Source organism: Ornithorhynchus anatinus, chromosome 4, assembly GCF_004115215.2.
Source record: "Ornithorhynchus anatinus isolate Pmale09 chromosome 4, mOrnAna1.pri.v4, whole genome shotgun sequence".
In the NCBI taxonomy this organism is placed as follows: domain Eukaryota; kingdom Metazoa; phylum Chordata; class Mammalia; order Monotremata; family Ornithorhynchidae; genus Ornithorhynchus; species Ornithorhynchus anatinus.
In genome coordinates, this window is record NC_041731.1 from 89,306,805 (window position 1) to 89,330,341 (window position 23,537).

At 41.7% G+C, this 23,537-nt stretch overlaps 1 protein-coding gene across 1 annotated transcript in view; it reads right to left on the reverse strand.

Annotated features, from left to right (window-relative positions):
• PALMD (palmdelphin) overlaps positions 1 to 23,537 on the reverse strand; it is a 53,222-nt gene that overhangs the window by 29,278 nt on the left and 407 nt on the right. The window contains exons 2-3 of the mRNA XM_001515904.4: positions 15,220 to 15,300; positions 2,202 to 2,326 (exon numbers count right to left, since the gene is read on the reverse strand). Of these exons, the coding sequence (XP_001515954.1) occupies positions 2,202 to 2,326; positions 15,220 to 15,300 (206 nt within the window). The remainder of the gene's footprint in view (positions 1 to 2,201; positions 2,327 to 15,219; positions 15,301 to 23,537) is intronic.

Consider the following 23,537-nt stretch of genomic DNA (forward strand, 5'->3'; position numbering starts at 1 on the left):
GTCACCCTCTGATGCACATAACTGCTCTAAAGGAAGAGCTCATTCAACACTTTGGATCTGACTGTGTCGAGGCAAGAATGAACACAAACTGTAAACTTTAATGAAAGGGAACGGGCTTAGTCAGAACACTGCCCCAACCTGTAAATGCAATTTGGCTATTTGAAGCAGTTTCCAAAATAGCTGAATAGAGAGGAAACTACAGGTGTTGCGTATATGGAAACAACTATCAAGTGAGGCTTTGAGAGGATGCCAGAGAACGACTCAGCTTCTGAAAAGTTTTTCAGGGAATAAATTTAGATGTACCTAAACAACACTGGTTCTGAGTAACAGCATGAAAAAGATAATTATCAGGCAAGGATTCTTCAGCAAGATATTCTGTTACAGGGAAGGGGGCTGACTGCTTGGGGATTTAAAGGTAGATTTTGAATACGATGAAACATGAAAAATTTAATGATACATTCTTTGAATGGTTAACATGTGGTGGGGGGGAGAAGAACTAGTTGCTTCTGTATTTTCAGTTATATTTTGTTGTCCTTTGTATTAAAAGAAGACACTGGTTAATGGTGAAGTTCACTCACAAGTGCATGTGTGATTGAAAGGCCAGTGAGGGATCCTGTCTTGCCCATGTGAAGGTACACAAAAAAGCTGTTCCTTGTGCTTTACATTTTCAGTTGACATCATTATCTTGAGTTTCTTCAGTTGACTTACTCATTAATTCATTCAATCGTTTTTATTAAACTGGTAAACTGGAGTACAGTGAGCAGTGCAGAGTTTAGCAAAAATTATGTTTATGTAACTAATGCCACAGAACTGCTTGCATTTATGCTTATAAAACACATTTTGCATTGTGTTTATATAATGTGCATTGCATACTTTAATGAGAGACAGTTCTAGTTCTTTACTTTACTACTGTAAGCTACCGATCTAGATCGTAAACTCCCTTTCTAGACTTTAAGCTCGTTGTGGGTGGGGAATGTGTCTGTATATTATCAATAAGCAGAATGGCTCAGTGGAAAGAACCTGGGCTTGGGAGTCAGAGGTTAGGGGTTCTAATCCTGGCTCTGCCGCTTGTCAGCTATGTGACCTTGGGCAAGTCACTTCACTTCTCTGGGCCTCAGTTCCCTCATCTGTAAAATGGGGATGAAGACTTGAGCCCCACGTGGGACAACCTGATGACCTTGTATCCCCCCCAGCGCTTAGAACAGTGCTTGGCACATATTAAGCGCTTAACAAATACCATCATTATTATATTACTATATTGTACTCTCTCAAGTGCTTAGTACAGTGCTCTGCACATAGTAAGTGCTCAATAAATAAGACTGAATGAATTAATAAGGCAACTGAGGAAACTCAAGATAATTGGTCTTTGTCCAGAAAAAAATATTTGAGAAGATCCAATATTAGAGGGCAAGCTCTTGTGCCCTGCTAAAGAAATATGAAATAATAATATCTGGAGTTGTAAGATTTCCTTATGTGTCTATTGCCTCACCGCCACGTATTTTTAGACTGTGAGTCTGTTGGAGTCCAGGAACCATGACTAATTTTCACCCATATAGTTTTCTCCCAGTTTTTCCTTTCTGAACATGGCAGTTCAAGCAGCTTTTCATGAAAGGTGAGAGCTGCCGTGTAATTGAGGATGCTGATTAGAAAGGATTCAAAGCACATTCCCTAACCAGGGTGAGAGTCATTGAATTTTGAAAGCAAAGGACTGAAAGTGTGGCTAATCAGCATTCTTTAGTTCTTGGAAGTTCAGAACTGCTTATCTGCTTAAGAAGCACCTTTCAGAAACATTAATTCTCAATTTCCTCCTTGATAATACAGAGAGTCACAATACACAGCAATGGGATCCATAAGGTAAATTGCTGGAATTCAAAGCTGCATTTGAAACCACTAGTCAAGGGTAAACTCAGCTAAAGTGGCTAGGCAGTCAGCAGTGAAGTTACTTAAGCATTCACAAGTCTTTACCTCTTTAGGTTCATTGTGTGGTTTGTTTTTTTTTCTTCCTTGCTGGTAAGTGTGAAACTGCCATCACCTTTCTTGTACAGTTAACCAGTTAAATCAGCAGCTGATGACTTCTGGTTTTAAGTTGCTCTGCAAGATGACTGCTTCCCTCTTGGAAGCCTCAATGCCTCTCCCTGCCATTCTATAGGTTAGTATAATTGAGGTAATAGCCCCACTAGAGGAACAGGTAGGTTCCATACCTGAAAATTCTTTGCTCCAGTTCTTCAGTTTGTTTTTGGTCTCTTTGATTCTGCTTTTGCATTTCCTCTTGTTCCCTTCCATTTCCCACTCCATCCAGAAGCCACCTTTCCCGGAGAGCCTTTTTCTAGTGCCAGGAAAGACAAAAAATAGCTATAAGATGATTTCCCTTATTGAGTCCTTTCTCAAATGCTTGTAAATGGCAAAAATTGGCACATAAATAAGAAGAAAATGATTGGTGTTATTTTTATGCCTCAATGAATGAAGATCTGAACAAAACATGGGTGAGCCCTAGTTCTTAAAGTGAACTGGGTTGCCTGAGGTTCCACACAGGTTCTGGTAATAGAAAACAACATTCCTGATCCTCAAATGAAAGCTGGGAAAATCAGAAAACTTAACTGGATTTTTATCCAAATGTGGTAGGGGTAAGAGTCTTGGAAAGTCTGAACTACCTCAGCTGACCAAACCGGTCCTGACATGAAAGGTTTTCTAGTTTGTCCAATCCTGTTTTCAAAACCTTGAGTGTTTGCCAATCAATCTGTAATCAGTGGTATATACTGAGCACTTACTGTGTGCAGAGCATTATACTAAGCTCTTGAGAGAGTACATTAGGTAGACATGATCCCTCCCCTCAAAGATGTTACAATTTAGTGGGGGAGACAGAGACTAAAGTAAATGATGGAGAACAGAGGAGCAGAGAATACAGACATGAAAATAAGTGCTGTGGGACTGGAGATGTGGTGAGTATCAAAAGTACTTATGGAGCACTCACCCACACCCAAGTATAATTCCCAGGTTATTTGAATATCTAGCTATCCTACCATTATTACTATTTTCCAATTACTATGACAGGCTTCATTTACACCACCCACAAGCACTAAAATCCTATCTCCTGCAGGAAGTCTTCCCTAATCTCATCTCCCCACCCATTTCTCCCTTCTGTGACTCCTAGGCACTTGGATTTATATCTGCTAGCACATTGATAGTCACCACACTTAAGCACATATCCTTTTATTCTGTTGCTCTCCCTTTCTGTATTTTGTTGTCCATCTCCCCCAGTAATAATAATATTCATTAAGTGTTCACTATGTACCCAGCACTTCTTCAAGTGCTGGGATAGATACAAGGCAACCAGGTTGTCCCACATGGGGCTCCCCATTTCCACCCCCATTTTACACATGACTTTAAAATCCTGGAGTGCAGGGATTCTGCATATTGTTAAGTGATCAATGTCATTGATTGACTGATGCTCCCAGGCAGCAATTAACTCCTCCAAGCCCCATTGAAAGATTTTCCTGCCTGACAGCCTGCTACCTTGCAGAGAAGCAGGAAAGTAATAATAATAGTAATAATTGTGGTATTTTTTAAACACTATGTGCCAGGCACTGTACTAAGGGCTGGAGTAGTTACAAGGTAATTGGATTGGATGCAGTCCCTCTCTCATACTGGGCTCACTGTCTTAATCCACTTTTTCCACTTGAGGTAACTGAGGCACAGCGAAACAAAGTGACTTGTCCAAGGTCATATAACAGACAGGTGGCAGAATAGGGATTAGAACCCAGGTCCTTTTGAATCCCAGGCCTATAAATTGCTTCCCTAAGAGGTAGGAGAAAAAACTCTGAAAGAGATAAAAAGGGCAGTTAAGAGCAGTCTTTGGCCCCTCCTCTTTCTATCCACTTGCAGTCATTTGCTACCCACCCATAGCCATCAGCCACTACAGGAGTGGAATTGTAGGGAAATCTCAGGGAGGTGGAGTTAGGCTCCTGCTTTTTTCTTCCTAGCCTGAGGATTGTAGAGATGGCTGGTGAGTCTCCCAGAAGTCCTAGCAATGCTGGTGGTGTTGATCATAGGGGGCTCAGCATGGACCAGAAATAGCAAGCCAAGGTAGGATTGCCCATCTCCATTTCCCTTTGAGGTTCAGTCCACATTCCTTCACAGTTTGGGGAAGGATGGCTCTTCCTGGTAGTCTGCTATATTCATAGACATTCCTAATTATCTGACAAAGTCAGATTAATTTCTTTTAATGGTATTTGTTCAGTGCTTACTATATGCCAGACACTGTATTAAGTACTGAGGTAGATACAAGGTAATCAGGTTGGATCCATTCCATATCCCCACATGGGGCTCAATATCTTAATCCCCATTTTACTGGTAAGATAATGGAGGCACAGAGTAGTTAAGTGACTGGCCCAAAATCACATAGCAGCAGACTAGTGGTAGAGACAGAATTAAAATTCTAATTAGAATTAGTACCCAGGTCCTTTGGAGTCCCAGGCCTGTGCTCTATCCATTAGGCCACACATATCCTGTTGCTTCCCTTAAGAGCTAGAGAGAATCAGCTTTGTGAAGCCTCAGGTGGGAATGTAGTGGGGTATGGCAGAGTTGGGTGACCATGGTCAAGGCTATCATCTGCTGTTCTACCTTTTCATGCCCAGGTTTGTTTAGATCAGGAGCCTTCAGCTACTATGTCATAGAGGATAGAGCATGGGTCTGGGAGTCAGAAGGTCATGGGTTCTACTTTTGGCTCCACTACTTATCTGCTCTGTGACTTTGGCCAAGTCGCTTCACTTCTCTATGCTTCAGTTACATCATTTGTAAAATGGTGAATGAGACTGTAAAGCCCCATGTGGGACAGCGACTGCTTCCAACCCAGTTTGCTTGTGTAATAATAATAATGATAGTATTTGTTAAATGTTTGCTCTGTGCTGAGCACTGTTCTTGTTTTGACCCCAGGGCTTAGTACAGTGCCTGGACCATAGTAAGTGCTTAACAGATACCACAATTATTGATAGTATTCCCCATTGCTGCCTCTGTCCTGTGACTGCCACATCTCTGATCCTCACTGCTCCTGACTTCCTTTGAAAGGACCCTTAAATTAGTTAATATTGAAATCAGAGGAATGAGAGAATGGAAATTATTTCTTTTGTTTTTTTTTCATGTAAGTTTTAAAATGGACACATCAGGAAAAGTTTTTTTTTTTTCCCCTCCTTCACAATGGATGTCAGCAATAGGATATGTGGACTTACTGGTCCCTGGATGAAACTTGGTTTAGGAGGGTCATGCCTGAAGATGACCACAGACAGTGACCTTTCAGTCTAAGTAGGATTCAGTCACTGAAATTCCCAGACCTTTGGTAGGCCTTTAACACAATAGGCTTAAAGAAAGGCCAGTCTAGTTACTAGCTTCTCTGGAGACACAAGTAAGTGTTGTACCAAAGGGGCTGGCACAAAGGACAATCTCCAGAAACTCCTTTTTGGTTGAACTGTGATCTGAGTATGGACTATGGGAAAGAAGAACGGATCTCGGGAATTCCAGAGACAGGTCTGCCACAGGCTCAGGTACATCTTGAACTGCATTAACCAAAAGTAACTGACACCTATCAAGGGCCTGGTACTTGAGCAGGTTGTATTACACCTGCTAGGTGAAGAGATAAAAGATTGCCGATTTAAGGTTATCTTAGTCTGTAATCAAAAGCAGTGTGACAGTGGAAAGAGCACGGGTTTGGGAGTCAGAGGTTGAAGGGTCTCATCCAGACTCTGCCACTTAGCTGTGTGACTTTGGGCAACTCAAATTCTCTGTGCCTCAGTTACTTCATCTTTAAAATGGGGATTAAGACTGAGCCTCATGTGGGACAACCTGATTACCTTGTATCTTTTCCAGCACTTAGAATAGTGCTTGGGACATAGACTGTGAGCCTGTCATTGGGCAGGGATTGTCTCTATCTGTTGCCGAATTGTACCTTTCAAGTGCTTAGTAAAGTGCCCTGCTCATAGTAAGTGGTCAATAAATGAATGAATGAAATACTATTATTATTATAACTGCTTAGTTACTGGTCAGCGTGCTTTTCCCCTAGACCCTATTGTGAAGGTCAAAATTTACCTACGGGGTCTGGGCCATAATTAAACTCATCTACTTTAACCATTTATCCTTGTTTGGGACTTGTAGGTGAGAGAACAGCTGATCTCCATCAAACTAAATTGGGGCTAAGTTTCAGACAATTAAGTCTGTATTGCCCACAGTCTGGTCTGGCTCTGTAGTACTGAGTCATTTGGTAGCAAGGGAGAATATTAGTTACCATTTGGGGGGCACATTTTGACTACATCAAAACTGGCTCAATTGCTGAGGCTCATTCTGGTTTTTTGGGCCCCACTTGCTTCTCTTCAGTATCCTGTTGTATAGAAGAGGTATTTCTTTGAGAAGAAGGGATCTATTTGTGCAATGTATACACATGTGGATGGTGCAATAATCAAAATAGTTTTTGTTTTCAAATCACAGTTCACCATACTAAAAGGGGGTTAATTTTGAACAGAGGAGCTGGACAAACACAATACATTACCTGTTTCAAGACATTTTCATCTTGTATAATTGTAAATCTGAAACCAGGTCAACAAAATAAGATCCAGATAATGCAGGCAAGTGCAAAAGGCTCTTTTGACTGTCTTCAAAAGAAGGGAGCTCTGTAGCATAATTGAAGTAACTGTGTAATTCACTAAGATAGCTGCAGACTCCAGATGATAAGTTCATTTATACCATGAATTAAGGCTTCAGGAGATAGGAGAGTCAGAATTTTATATATGTGTGTGCCTCCATTAGTATGAAATTGCAAACATGGTTATAGAGGCACAGGATTCATATTATATGAAAGTGACCAGTCTTCCTGCCTAATGTTATTCATGACTCAATTTGTGATGATATCTATATGCCTGATTTTTTTACCTAATGCCAATCTTATTAATAAATTAAACCTTAATAAGCTCTACCTGTATGTTTTTGCTAATGTTATATTTGGGGAATATAGGATTTGAGGGGGGATTCAGTGGCTTGTATTCTCTTGGCTAGTGAGCCAGTAGAAAAAATAGGGGGAGTTCCTTCCTAGAGTCTTTTTAATCTGTCTATACTGGGAGAATTATTTTATAATAGTGGCATTTGTTAAATGCTTGCCATATACCAAACACTAGAGTAAGATTTGGGATAGATAGATACAATATAATCAGAGTGGACATGTGGATATCACCGTCCAAGGGGGAGGGAGAACAGGCATTAAGTCCCAGGTTCAGAGATGAGGAAACTAAGGTTCCCGGAAGTCAAGTGACTTGCCCCCAGTCACACATCAGATAAGTGGTGGAGCCAGGAATAGAACCCCAGTTTCCTGACTTCCAGTCCTGTACTCAACCCACTAGGCCACACTGTGCAATTGCCTTTCAGAACCAAGTTTCTATGCATCCTCTAGAAGCCTGTGATTCTTTGAACCAGTGTATGCCAAGGGCTCCATTCTTATATCAGTACCCACAGAGCGTCCTGTGAGAAGCACAGGGCAGCAACTTGGCCTAATGGAAAGAGCATGGGCCTGGGCATTAGAGGGTGTGAGTTCTAATCCTGACTCCTCCACTTGTCTGCTCTGTGACCTTGGACAAGTATCTTAACCTCTGTGTAGCTCAGTTACTTCATCTGTAAAGTGGGTGAAGTTCATGTGGGACATGGACTGTGTCTAACCTTGTATATATCTTAGCTCATAATACAGTGCTTAACACATAGTAAGTGCTTAATGAATACAATTAAATGATGAAAGGAGCAGCCATTCATTCATATTTATTAAGCGCTCACTGTGTGCAGAGCACTGTACTAAGTGCTTGGGAAAGTACAATACAGCAATAAAGAGTGACAGTCCCTGCCCACAACGAGCTCACATTCTAGATGCGGGGAGACAGATAGCAATACAAATAAAAAGACACCGATATAAATAAATAGAATTACATATATAGTCTCAGGGTCTATTAAGCATGTCTCTCCTCAGATACGGAGCTATCTACTTCCAGGAAGGGCTCTGCATGATGGGAGGACATGCAGGAGAGGACTGCAAAACAGCAGGTGGGCAGCTAGCAGTTTTGAAATGGTTTAGGTGTTGTGCCTTTTAATGGGCATCCAACATCCGACAAACTACTTGAGCTATCAAAATAATCTACTCCTTAGCAACACATCCTGAAGGCTCTAAGTGAGCCATCTGTGATAGGAAGGGAAATGTCTAAACTCTCTGAAGGGGAAAGAATATGATCTTTGCAGTCTCTTTCAGCTCTGAGTCCCCTCAAGAAACCAGGGACTCATAAAGTTGAATTCTCAATATTTTCTAATTCACATTTTGTGAAACAAAATTTTATAACTGACACTTTTTCTTCCTATGTTATGTAAACTTCGTTTAATTTATAATAATTTTGAAAGTGTATTAGTAAACTAATCACTAGAATAATCATACATAATAATGATTACAGTATTTGTTGAGCACTTATTAAGTGCCAAGTACTGCACTGTGCACTGGGATAGATATAAGCAAATCGAGTTGGACATAGTATCTGTCCCATTGGGGCTCACAGTCACAATCCCCATTTTACAGATTAGGTAACTGAGGCACAGAGAAGTGAAGTGACTTGGCCAAGGTCACACAGAAGACAAGTGGCAGAGCGGGGATTAGAACCCAAAGCCTTCTGACTCCCAGGCCTATGCTCTATCCACTATGCCATGTTGCTTTCCATTTTGCACATTCTAGTACAACCAGTACTATAGCACAGGGATGGATTTCAAGCAAAGCCCCAACCTCAAGAAGCAAGTTGTACTTCAGTATCTGAGGCCTTGCACAGATACTGCATTTAAAACTTTACTTGCACAAACCAATTTTTCATGCTGTGTCATGTCATATCCAGCCAGCCTCATGTTAGAAGAATGATCCCTAATGACATCCTAGTCAAAAAGAATAGTGGAACCATTCTTTCTGGCAGAATTGAGTGTTGCTTGATATATTATCTTAAATATTTAGGGCAATACTAAAAATCTTTAAATTTCTGGAGTGGAACTGCTTATTTTGCATTAATGATGTACCTCCCTTGACCTCATGGTTTTCTCCTGTTACTGTCCTGTCTCCCTTCTACTATTCCTTTCACAACTCCTTGAACAAGTTGTCTACACCTGCTGCCTCCACTTTGTTGCCTCCAGCTCTGTCCTTGATACTCTGCATTCTGGCTTTCACCCCCTTTATGCCACAGAAATTGCTCTCTCTAAGATCACCAATGATCTCAAAACTTCTCACTCTAGGCTACAAGGCTGTCCATCAAATTGCCCCCTCCTACCTTTCCTCCCTTCTCTCTTTCTACTGCCCACTCCGCACACTTCGCTCCTCTGCCGCCCACCTCCTCACCGTCCCCCGTTCTCGCCTATCCCACCGACGACTCCTGGGCCACATCCTCCCGCTGTCCTGGAATGCCCTCCCCCCTTACCTCCGCCAAACTAATTCTCTTCCCCTCTTCAAAGCCCTACTGAGAGCTCACCTCCTCCAAGAGGCCTTCCCAGAATGAGCTTCCCCTTTTCCCTCTGCTCCTTCTGCTGCCCCTCTACCCCCCTTCACCTCCCCTCAGATAAGCCCTCTTTCCCCCCCTTCCCCTCTGTTTCTCCCCCTCTCCTTTCCCCTCCTCAGCACTGTGCTCGTCCACTCATTTGTATATATTTTTATTAGCCTATTTTGTTAATAAGATGTACATCCCCTTGAGTCTATTTATTGCTATTGTTTTTGTCTGTCTGTCTTCCCCGATTAGACTGTAAGCTGGTCAGTGGGCAGGGACTGTCTATCTGTTGTCGATTTGTACATTCCAAGCGCTTAGTACAGTGCTCTGCACATAGTAAGCACTCAATAAATACTATTGAATGATTGAATCTCCTTCTTGCCAAATCCAACAGCCTCTACCCCTTCCTAATCCTTCTCCACCTCTCGGCTACCTTTGCAACTGTTGACCACACCCTTCTGCTGGAAATATTATCTAACCTTGGCCTCACTGATACTGTTCTTTCCTTGTTCCTCCTATCTCTCTGGCCACTCATTCTCAGTCTCTTTCATGGGCTGTTCCCCTGCCTCCCAACCTCTAACTGTGGGAGTCTCTCAAGGCCCACTTCTGTGTCCCCTTCTATTTTCCAACTACAGCCCACTCTCTAGGAGAACTCATTTGTCCACACGGCTTCAACTACCATCTTTATGAGGATGAATCCATATCCTTCTCTTCAGCCCTGACCCTTCTACTTCTCTGAAGTCTCATATTTCCTCCTGCCTTCAGGACACCTCTAATTTGGATGTCCCATAGATACTGCAAACCTAACATGTCCAAATCTGAACTTCACATCTTCCCACACAGGCCCTGTCCTCCCCATCAATTCCCACCATTGTAAACAGTATCACCTTCCTCCGTCTCACAAGCCATAACCTTGACATTATCCTTGATTCACTTCTCTCATTCAACCCACATTTTCAATGTCACTAAATCCTGTTGGTTTTGTCTTTACAAAATTGCTAAAATCTGTCATTTCCTCTTCAACTGAATGGCTACTATGCTGAACCAAGCACTTATCAGATCTCTCCTTGATTACTGCATCAGCTTCTTGGATGAACTTCCTGCTTGTTGTCTCAACCCACTCCAGTCCATACTTTACTCTGCTGCCTGGATCACTCTTAAAAAAAAAAGTTTAGTTCATGTCATTCCCCTCCTTAAGAACCTTCAGCTGTTGCCCATGCACCTCCACATCAAACTGAAACTACTTACTGTAGGCTTTAAAGCACTCAATTGGCTTTCCCCCTCCTATCTTACCTCACTGATTTCCTATTTCCACCCAGTCCACACACTTTGCTAGTTGTAACACCAACCTACTCAATATACTTCGATCTCATCTGTCTCACCACTGATCCCTTATCCACATCCTCCCTCCATCCTGGAATTCCCTCCAACCTCATACATGCTGAACTACCACTCTCCCCTCCTTTAATAATTATAATAATAATAATGATATTTAAGTGATTACTATGTGCCAAGCACTGTTCTAAGCGCTGGGGTAGATACAAGGTAATTAGGTTGCCCCACGTGGGGCTCACAGTCTTAATCCCCATTTTACAGATGAGGTAACAGGCACAGAGAGGTTGACTGAGGCACAGAGAAGTTGTGTTGCCCAAAGTCATGCATCTGATAAGTGGCAGAGGCTGGATTAGAACCCATGACCTCTGACTCCCAAGCCTGTGCTCTTTCCACTAAGCCATGCTGCTCCTAAATAATTGTTATTCTTATAATAATGATATTTAAGTGCTTACTATGTGCCAGGTACTGTTCTAAGCACTGGGGTGGATACAAGCTAATTGGGTTGGACACAGTCTCTGTCCCACATGGTCCTCAGTCTCAATCCCCATTTTATGTATGAGATAACTGAGGCACAGAGAAGTGAAGTGACTTGCCCAGGGTCACACAGCAAAGTGGCAGAGCCAGGAATTGGACTCATGACCTTCTGAGTCCCAGGCCGGTGCTCTATCCAGTACGCCATGCTGCTTCACCATGTTACCGTGCTTCACATGCTATGCCATGATATACTAATATCACATCTCCAAGAGGTCTCATTCAACTAAGTCCTCATTTCCCCTACTCCTATTCTCTTCAGTGTCACAAGTGTACTAAGATGCGTACCTTTTAAGCACTTGATATTCACGCCACCCTCAGTCCTACAGCACTTAAATACATATCCGTAATTTATTTAAATGTCTGTCTCCCTCTCTGAACTGTGAGCCCTTTGTGGGAAAGAAACATAGCTATCAATTCTATTATATTGTACCCTTCCAAACACTTAGTAAAGTGCTCTGCCCACAGTAAGTGCTCAATAAATTCCATTGACTGATTTTTTCCATTTACCCCATCAACGTAGAGAATCACTATGGCCTAAGTGGAAAAGCAACAGGACTGGTGAACAGAAGACCTGAGTTCTAATGCCAGCTCCACCATTTCCTGCTCTGTAACTTCGGGTAAGTCACCTAACTGCCTCTGTTTTCTCACTTGAAAATGGGCATTAAATACTTTTCTCTCTCTCCCCATTAGATTGTGAGCTAATGTGAGCTCCATGTGTAACAGGCATGCTACTGATGCCTGTCTACTTTTTTTCTTTTGTTGCCTGTCTCCATTCTGGACTGTGAACCCATTTTTGGGTAGGGATTGTCTCTACCTGCTACTGAATTGTAGTTTCCAAGTGCTTAGTACAGTGCTCTGCACATAGTAAGTGCTCAATAAATATGACTGAATGGAGTGTGCCTGATATGATTGTATGTACCCCAAGTCTTAGTAACAGTGCTCAGCATATAGTAAAAACTTAGTATTAATGCTAGTAATGATAGTATCTTTTATCAATAACAATTAAGCATAGGGCCCATGTTAAGAGCTGATGCAGGAATCAAAATTCCTGTCCCAAAAACTGGCCTTGCCCACTTTTGTGACACCACCTCTGTACCATCCATTCACCCTTGGTACATCCAGAATGATACCCATCCAGGGGATATCCATACTCCAGAGCAATTCTCTTTCAGTGCAAACCAATGATCTTCTGCTTCCAGCCTTAGATGGAGCTGAGGTTGGTTCTGCAGCTCAGGGATCCTCCCTGGAGGTCCCAAATCTGAAATGGAGTTTGAATTCTGACTGCTCTGGGTGGTGGGGTAATAATCAGGGTAACACTTCAAACAGATTCCCCCAGTGCTCTCTGGGGCAGGCTCCAGACCAGAGGGATCTCCCAAGTCTGCTTTGTTTCTGTCTTGAATCCACAAGCTGTGCATGTCCACTGTAGGAGGACAGTTTGCTGGGCAGCGTGTAGAACTGTCTGTGGGAGCACTAGCCTTTAGTGACGGCCATTTTCGTTAATGTCTCTCATAATTCACCATAAGATCCGCTAGATTTTTCCTGTCTAAACTACTCCTTGGGAATTAGCTAGGAAACTCTGGGCCACCAGGGCACTACTGAAAGGTCAGTCATAGCAAACTGATAAATGGTGAAGCTCCAAGTTTACTGTACCTCCCAAAGCAAAGGTTAGTCATGGACTAATCCCCACAGTGAGAACACCTGCCAGCTTTGACCTACCACACAGCTTCTTATTTGAGTCCATTTCATTCAATCATTAATTTGGTACACCTACTCCTCTATAGGATTTTAATGATTCCAGGGTAGCCCAAGAGGAAGAAAATCAAAACAGGAAGGCTAGAATGTCCTCTAGGAGTTTTCCAGACAGAATGTAGTGCCAACAGGGAATCAACATTCAGATCAGGCTACAGACCTAAAGAGGAACTGTTAAGTCATTCATTCATTCATTCGTATTTATTAAGCACTTACTGTGTGCAGAGCACTTAGTCCAAATTCTTTCATGGCTGTCAGACCAGACCTACCAAAGATCCCACTTCCAAATTATAGAGCAGTTTCTGGCAAGATCACAAACCATGAAGTCCTGGAACATAGTCCCAACCATCAGCAGTGTGGCCTAGTGGAAAGATCACAGGCCTGGGAGTCAGAGTTCTAACGAATCCTAGCTCCTCCAATTATCTGCGGTGTGATCCTGGACAAGTCACTTAACTCCTTTGTGCCCCAGTTACCTCATCTGTAAAATGCGGATTAAAGCAGTGCGCCCCATTTGGGACAGGAACTGTGTTCGATCTGATTAGTTTGTATCTACCCCAGTGCTTAGTGCCTGGCATGTAATAAACACTTAACAAATAACATTAATATAAAAACCAGCATAGAAGCAGTAGTCATAGTACTCATGGGGGGTGGGGAAGGGAGTGGGGAGAGAGTTTCAAAGCAACTTTTCTCTGGGCGGATCACGTGAGTAGAATGGATGCCTGGGGGATACCAAACACTTGGGTTAGGAGAGCTGAATCAGGATTAAAAACAAGCAGGGTGGACAGAAGAAACATTTGTAAGGCCCAGTGAAGCACAACATCAAACGTTGCATAATGGAGGGCAACTGAGAGGGAATAGCAGAAGATGGATTTGCCTAACATAAAACAATTAGTTGGGGTGACAAATTAGACCAGAGACTTTGGAAAATCCTTGTCATTAAGAGGGGGAAATGAAAAGGCCATTGGGCATTTTGGGTAGCTAATATAACCGGGCACCGAGCAACGGTCCTGGATGGGCACACGATGCTTGAGGTTATTTTTTTGTCACTCCCCGGTCTAGTTGTCATACTCAGATGCACCAGTGAATACTGCACCATCAAAGAGTAGTATTTTTGAAACTCAAGGATAGCTCTCCTAAGCCTTATTTGTTTCCCCAATAGCCATCTCAGTGAAATAATGTTAAAGGTCAATCTGTGAAGCTCTGAAAAGAAATAATGCAGGGGATAGATGACTATTTCAGGGTTGAATCATGTCTTTTTTTAGGGGAAACATTTGCATCATCAAAGACATGAGATTTGAGTATGAAATTCACAGGCATTTTTCTTCTCTGAACAGACTGTGATTCTATGATGTTATTTCACTTAGGAGATCCTTTAATTGATAGAATTTTTCCAGATAAAGTCTCCTGTTTGAGGTTGATATCAAAGAGCTGCTGTTTGGCATTTGGTTGCATCCTGTTACTAAGATACAGAACGAAATGTTGCAACCTGTTGTGCTCCAATTAGAAAATGAACACGCCTAATGAAAGATGGAATGCCAGATTTTAAAACTGAGATGGATTCCTGCCTATGATCTCATATTCAGCTCCAAACACTGTCTGGATATTATTAGACCTGCCACATTGAGCATTAAGTGCACACTTCTCTGACAAGGTTACATGTTAGTCTAATGTCTCATTCTAGTGGAGCTGATCTCATTGCAGTGAGCCCATTACCTCAAACCTTCCTCCCCAACCCCCTGCAAAACTTATTGTTTGGGTCAGCTCCTAAGGAGTGGTATTGAGCAAAATGAAATATTCAGGGCAAAATTTCCAGGGTTACTCAATGGAATGAGGCAATTCTGATGTAAGGGAGGAGTCATGGTCTTAACTCACTTTCCGAGTTTGGCACCAGTTGCAAATGCTGGTATTAAGCCTGTTGAGAATTTTTCCCTCCCGCAGTGTACTGGCAAATCAGTAGAGTTGTGTGTCTTTTTTTTTCCATCAAGGTTACTTCCTTCTAGATGAATGCTACTATTAGAGTACACCAATAATAGACCAGCTCTATTGAAATTAAATCTCGGCAGTCTGGAATTACCTTCAGATGCTGGTGCTTTAGCTTTTCTTCTTCTACTTTCAGGCGTTTCTGTGAGATTTCTTCTTGCAATTTCCTCTTGTCCTGCAATGGAAAAAACTCCATCATTCATTTGACAATGTACTTGGATATCTCACCCTGCCAGCGATGTCATTCTTTGTGGGGAAAAGAAAGCCAACTGTGTGTTACTGGGATGGGGAGGAAGCTGGGCTCTACTCTAGGGACTCATATTTCAAGATAAACAGATGAAGCAAAATAAGAAAAAGGGGAAGAAGCATTAAAATTTAGGAATATGGTGCTAGTTCTTTTTATATTTTAATAAAAATTTTATTTTTTTTGTTTATTTCTGGTCTATGGCAGTGGCCTGGTATAGAACAACTTCATGGGAAAAAGCAATTTTAAAGGATCTCAAGATAGAGCAGCAACTTAATAATAAAATAGACTTATCAGGTAAAAGAGCCCGATGGACCACAGATAGATAATAGAGAACTGTTACAGTAAAGGTCTATAGTACTGGGATAATACGAAGGAGAGAAGTCAAAATATCTCAGATACCCTAGATTTCTGACAAATGCATTCTAGATACCTGTGCCTGCTCTGAAGTACTGACAGGGCTTGTGAATTGTAAAAATCTTGATAGGAGGGAATACCTGCCTGCCTCTGTCTTTATTGCCTCTGTTCTCTCAATAAAAAATGTAGATTGTTTGGGTACAGAGGTGGAGAGATCTTTTGAGCACACATAGTAACATGATATACAATCCATTGTGTGCTGTTCAACAATTTTTTCCCTACTTCAGTTTAATAATAATAATGATGATATTGATTAAGTGTCAAGGACTGTTCTAAGCATTGGGGTTGGACACAGTCTCTGTCTCACATGGGATGCACAGCCTTAATCCCCACTTTACAGATGAGGTAACTGAGGCTCAGAAAAGTTGTGACTTGCCCAAGGTTACCCAGAAGAAAAGGGGGGAACTGGGATTAGAACCCAGGTCCTTCTGACTCTCGGGCCATGCTCCATCCAGTTGGCCATAAATGTCTGAGCTTGGTTAGTTGGTCATATTAATAACTACCATTACTACTACTAATAATAATTATGGTATTTGTTAAGCGCTTACTATGTGCCAGGCACTGGTCTAAGCACTGGGGTAAATTAAAGGTAATCAGGTTGTCCCCTCATGGGACACAGTCTCAATCCCCATTTTACAGATGAGGTAACTGAGGCCCAGAGAAGTTAAGTGCCTTGCCCAAGGTCACACAGCAGACAAGTGGTGGAGGTGGGATTAGAACCACGACCTCTGACTCCCAAGCCTGTGCTCTTGCCACTAGCCACGCATGTATTACCACTCTACCCACAGTCTCTGAACATCATCTGTGTGCAAAAGTAATAACATTTGATAAGCTAGATTGACCTCACCACATGAAATACTACGATTAGAATGTAAAAACTCCATTTCAAGACTTCTCCTGGAGATGGATTTCTTCTATACAGAAGTAAGGGCTCGGGTGTCTTGATTCATCAATCAATCAAAGCTCTGTACTAAGGGCATGGGAGAGTACAATATAACAGCATCGGCATATTGATAACTTTAAATAGTTTGTTACTAGCTTGTTTTATCTTTCTCTCATTATACACAAGCTCAACAGCTTTGTAGTTTTTGTTTCCTGATTCCCCACTGCTCTTTCCCCTGCAAAAAAGATTGCACTTGTAAAAAGCCATGTTCCAAAATGTTAATGCAGTCCTCACTATACACAATCTAATGGGACTGTATCCCTTGGATATTTTCATGTATGTTGTCTTTCGCTTGGGCTGATGATTACGTGTTGAGGGTCACAAGTTGCTGCTATAGTACAGTATAGCTAACAATACTCCATGCAACATATACAGTGAGAGGTGCCATGACATAAATATTGTACCAATGCAAGCTGCCAGGGTATCTGTGCTTGAACTTCATCCAACTCACAATTATCTCTGGGAATGCAGGACTGGGTTGGCAGAGATAAGCAAGATGCACTAGTAATACACAAGCACCATTTAAACCAGGGGATTCAATTTCTACTGGAACTGTGGGTGGATCAAAAAAAATTGAGAGTTCATGAATTCAGCTTTCTAGTATGAACTAGCAAAAATGGTTTGTTGTTTCGTCCCATTTTTACCAGTGCCTTCTGCATCTGTTAATGCAATGGTGAAGATGCATCTCATGAAAGCATTAGGGTTCTGAAGTTCAATACCAGTGGCTTAGTTCTAGTTTTTATGTTGAATATTAAAATTTTACTAGGCTCTTCTTTTCCCCAGGCTATGATTTCTTGCTAACATTCATGGGGGTAGCAACTGTTAGTAATATAGTAATGAAGTAGTTAAGTAAGGAACCTTGCGGGGAGGGTACATGGGACTTCATTTTTCTGTTTCTCCTAAGCACCTAATGCTTTGCTAAGGAAATGCCAAGGGAGTACTCAGTGAATGTTGCCGAAGTGTACATTCCAAGCACTTAGTACAGTGCTCTGCACATAGTGCTTAATAAATACTATTGAATAAATGAATTAATGAATGCTGCTACTCTTTTACTACAACAATCATTCTTTGAAAGTTTGGGCCTTATTGCAAAAGCCACCCAATTTTGAAGGTGAAATTAATGTGAGTTTGAAGAGACTTAATATAGCCTCACCAGTAGTTGATACGTTACCCACTAAAATATTTTGTTTTTGAGAAGCATGGTGGCTGAAACAATGGGCGGTCTAGAAAGAACTATTTTCACCCAGGCTTTTGTAGTGATTTTTTAGCACTCATATGCTCCCAAGAGAATTCTTGTCTGCACCATCTTTTACAAAGTAATGTTGTCATTTTATGGCACACTGGAAAATATTCCCCAATAGCCAAAGACTGGTTTCCTTAAAGAACAAATTCACACCTGGGTGGAGCACTTGCTTGGCAAATAAACAGCAAAGCAGTCTAATTGTTCCCTTTCCAAATGAATGGGCCCGTTGGACTAATCTGGACAGATTGTAGGATAAAATATCCAGATGATGGCTTGAAAATCCTCATATTGGACTTCCTTGTTTAGAAGAAGGGGGTTTTAAAAGCACTTATGCACAGATCTATAATTTATTTATATTAAGTTCTTCCTCCTTCTCTAGACCTTGAGCTGGCTGTAGGTGGGGAATGTGTCTGTTACATTGTTGTGTTGTATTCTCCCAAATGCTTAGAGCAATGCTCTGCACACAGGGAAGCAGCAAAGTGTAGTAGGTAGAGCACAGGCCTGGGAGTTAGAAGGTCATGGGTTCTAACCCTGGTTCCGCCACTTGTCTGCTGTGTGATCCTGGGCAAGTCATTTCACTTCTCTGTGCCTAAGTTACCTCATCTGTAAAATGGAGATTGAAACTGTGAGCCCATGTGGGACAAGGATTGTGTCCAACCCGACTTGCTTGATTTCACCCAGTGCTTAGTATGGTGCCTGGCACATAGTAAGTGCTTAACAAATACCAGAATTATTATCATTATTACAGTCAGTGCTCAATAAATATGATTGATTAATTTTAAGAGAAAACTCCTAAGATTACTAATAGTATGAGATAATTGTAACTTGTTCTGAGGTTATATCTTACCATGTGTGGATTGTCTGTTTTTTTTTTAAATGGGGACACTCTTTTACACTCTGTCCCACAATTCCATCTTCCCCAGGGAATGGGTCTTCCTGGAAGCGGTGGCCATTAAAATGGGTAACAATGGGGAACAATGAGGAAGCAACATAGCCTAAAGGATAAAGCAGAGGCCTGAGAGCCTGAGGACCTGGGTTCTTAGAGAAGCAGCGTGGCTCAGTGGAAAGAGCACGGGCTTTGGAGTCAGGGCTCATGAGTTCAAATCCCAGCTCTGCCACTTGTTGGCTGTGTGACTGTGGGCAAGTCACTTAACTTCTCTGTGCCTCAGTTCCCTCATCTGTAAAATGGGGATTAAGACTGTGAGCCCCACGTGGGACAACCTGATTCCCCTATGTCTACCCCAGCGCTTAGAACAGTGCTCGGCACATAGTAAGCGCTTAACAAATACCAACATTATTATTATTATTATTAGTCCCAGCTCCACATTTACCTGTTGTGTGACCTTGGTAAGTTACTTAACTTCTCTGTGCTTCACTTTCACCAACTGCAAAATAAGATTCAATACCTGTTCTCCCTCCTACTTAGACTGTGAGGCCCATGTGAAACAGGGACTGATTAACTTACATCTGCCCCAGTGCTTAGAACAATACCTGGCAGATAGTAAGCACTTAACAAATACCATTAAAAAACATAAAACCAAACTATTACTGATTCAGCCTAATCTCTTTTCATGCCTAGTATTTGTTAAGCACTTACTATGTGCCAAGCACTGTTCTAAGCGCTGAGGTAGATACGAGATAATCGGGTTGTCCCACATGGGGCTCACAGTCTTCATCCTCATGTTACAGATGAGGTAACTGAAGCACAGAGAAGTTAAGTGGCTTGCCCAAGGTTACACAGACTAGTGGCAGAGCTGGGATTAGAACTCACATCCTCTGACTTCCAAGCCCGTTCTCTGACTAGTAGTCCCATGTTTATGGGGCACAGAGCCGGGTCCGAGCAACACTGAAGGGTCATTTGGGGGACTGGGTAGTGGGCAGCAATGTTGGCATGTGACCATTGCTCTACTTTCCAAATCCAGGGTCAGGGCTCAGCAGGTCACCTATTAAGGTCCCTGTCCTAGCCCCATCAGGATCACCTTGCTCTGGTTGGAATAGGGTGGACAAAGCATGTAAGGATATAGAGAATATGGAAAAGGAAAAACATAAAGCTTAGGAACATAACATAGTTTCTGTTTTATTTTTCTCTTTATACATTTTTTGAGACTTCCTGAATATGCCACCTCTGGATTTTTCCATGCCTCCTCTCCTGACTCTCCCACAACCCACACACTTTCCTCCCTATCTATTGCTACCTGAACACAACTTCCCTGGTTACTGGTGTGAGAGAACATGGGTCCCCCTTCCTTTCTCTGCCCAGATAGACATGTTTGTGTGTCGGGTGCTTTTAATTCCTTTCAAAGTTTCTTCAAAAGGTATTCTGGATCAGTTAGTCTGTCCAGCCTTGGATTCCTCCTGGCTTTAAATGGTGCAGTTTTCTTTATAAACAGCATTTCCTAATGTCACCATAGAAATGGCCATAACACAATGCACTCATTGTCTGAGAAGGACTTGTGGGGAACATGGGTTTATGGAGGACAGTGTGTATATTCCTGAAGGAGCTGACTTTCTCCCACACATGTGAGCTTGTTCTTGGAATGGCATTCACTTCCGGGTGGGTGTCTTGGTTTCTTCGGCCTAAATGACCCATTTAATGCTAATGGAATTAAATTTTAAGAGGAAGAGTGCCTGATTGTGACCCCCTAAAGTCCCCAGGCCACACAAGGTGCCTTCTTTGAACTTAGGAATATTGAATAGTGAAAGTCACCATATCAGCTTTTATTCATCGCATATTTACTTTGTCCATAGAAACTTTGGGTATTTTTGGTATTAGAATGAAACTTTTCAGAAACTTGCTTGGCATTAATTGGATCAGATTTTTATCATCCTGAAGCAGCAGGGCACACTTCCCTCCTCTAATGCCAACCTATTCACTGTACTTCAGTCTCATATGTCTCACCGCTGACCCCTTGCCCATGTCCTCTCCCTGGCCTGGAATTCCCTCTCCATTCATATCAGACAGACCACCACTGTCTTCATCTCCAAAGCCCTATTAAAATCATACCTCCTCCAAGAGACCTTCTCTGACTTAACCCTCCCTTCTCTGTCGCCTATGCACTTGAGTCTGTACTCCTTACCCCATACTGTCTATGTACATTCATTCAATCGTATTTATTGAGCACTTTTTATGTGTTGAGAACTGTACTATCCTTATCCTCTGTTTCCCCTATCTGTAATTTATTTTAATGTCTCTCTGCCCCACTAGACTGTAAGATCCTGAAGGGAATGGATTGTATTTACCAACTCTATTGTATTGTGCTTTCCTAAGAGCGTAGTACAGTGCTCCACACACAAGAAGCATTTAGTAACTACCATTAATTGATAGGTTAAACTACATAGCAGGTAAGTTTGTCTTCAGAAATCTTTCAGTGAAAACAATAAAATTTGCATTAGCACTAACATGCTCTTTCCAGGAATAGTAGAGAGACACTTTAAAATGATCCAATATTTCATTATGGGACAGGTTTATTTATTAGGGGGAAGGGAGGAAATGTGGACATGAATGGTTTGCATATTGTACCTTGTAAGCCAGCTATTGACTTAAAGACTCAGCACTCAGTAGTTTAGAGGGATACGAAGATGACCACAGTTATGAGACATCGGAGCATATACCTCCCTATGGAGAATGCTTACTGCCTTTAAGTTTAATCATAAGTAGAGATTCAAAGATATGAAAAATTACCTGGTGATTGTAATTGCAGAGATCGGCTAAGTGCTTTCTAATGGAATCTGGTCATACTAATGGAAGGGTCATTCTCTCATGGAGAGGTCCATAAAGAAACATTTATTACGGAAAACATTCAATAATCCAGCATCTGGAAGACCTGCCATGCGTTTACATTCTTATCTGTTCTTGGAGGAACAAGATTCTTTCTAGTCTTTTGCTCATTCAAATCCTCCACTGAGTGCTTGTAATTAGTTTAACCCAGCACTGAATATTTCTTTGGCCTCAGACCTATCTGTTAACCTCTACAATTACGGGAAGCAAAGGAGTAAGGATTGTGAAGCACTTACTATGTGCTGAGCACTTTACTAAGTGGTGGGGTAAATGATTAATCGGGTCCCACACAGTGCACAAAGAGTTAAGTAGGAGAGAGAACAGGGATTGACTCCCATTTTGCAGATGAGGAAATTGAGGCACCGAGAAGTCAAGTGACTTGTCCAAGATCACACATCAGGCAAGTGGTGGAACAGAGATTAGAACCCGGGTCCTCTGACTCCTAGACCTGTGTTCTTTCCACTAGACCACACTGCTTCCCAGGATTTACCCAGGAATTGAGAAGTACATTTCAAAATCAATCAAATGAAAGGGCTAATTGTTTCAGCAGTGGAAACATTTTATTTAATTAAGAGGAGGAAATCTTTGAAAAGAAGAGATTGAACCCCCACCAACACAAATAGAAGGAAATAAAGTGACCTTTAGACAACAGCTGTAATACATAAGACCCTAGCCAAAACCAACAGAAATAACTTGTGTTCTGACCCCTTAAAACAGGACAGCTGAAATTATCACAGATCACAAAGCACATAAAGGCCTTCTCAAGTGTTTTGAGGGAGAGAAAAGAGTCAAATGCAGTTGTATTTTTTAGACTTATAAAAACCATAAACTACTGGGATATTTCAACTTGGTCTGCGTTCTCTTGGTTCCGCTCCATTGTTCAAACAATTGAATTGACACTGTTCATTTCTCCCTGATGGGACTGGTTGATTACCATACTATTATGAAAGCCTCTATAAGAACCTCTTCAACGATCTACAGAATTAGTTAAAAAAAATCAATGAAAAACCAATTTTTACCAAGAGGTACTTGAGTGTTCAGTTTCTTTTAAATTCATTTCAATTTTGGCAGCAACCAAATGCAGAGCATTTTGGGTGTTAATTTACAAAGATCTTGTGAACTACTAGAATTAAGCCAATGATAAATGATCCCCTACAGCTTTTCTACTTGAGATTCTGGCCCGATTTTTAATGAAAACAAATTATTTAAGGAAAAGTACCGCATACCCGTTTTGCCTTGATTCTTTCTGAAACCCACCTAAAAAAGCACCTAGTTTTCTTCAGAGAAATAGTGAAAATATTTCTCCCACACCCCTGTGGGCACCACATTCTTTTGCAAATCTTCTGAAAACCGATATCCTGGAATTCAAATGATGCCTGCTTTTACTTTCTTTTTCTTTCCTAACGCTAACCTTTAAATATTCAGAAACAGTTTTAAATCTGGAGAGTCTTTTGGGACTCCACGTAATAGAAGAAAAAGTCTCAGGTGTCTTGTTAGTTTGCTGTCTACCTTTCCTCCCTCCAACACTGCATACTTCGATTCACTTGTTGAGATCAGGCTTTTTGACCCAGTGCCCTTAAAATATATTCGGTTGTGAGGCAAGGTTTCATTTTTAGCAGATAAGTTTAGACTGGAATCTGCCTTGAAAAAGCAGTCGAATTCCAAAAGCCAGGAATAAACTACAGAAATAAGGAAAAACAGCATTAGGGCTCTAGCTAAGGTACTGAAAGCCCCAGGATTGTGGGAGTTAAAAAGTCCAGGAAAGCATGCCAAAGCCCCTACCCATA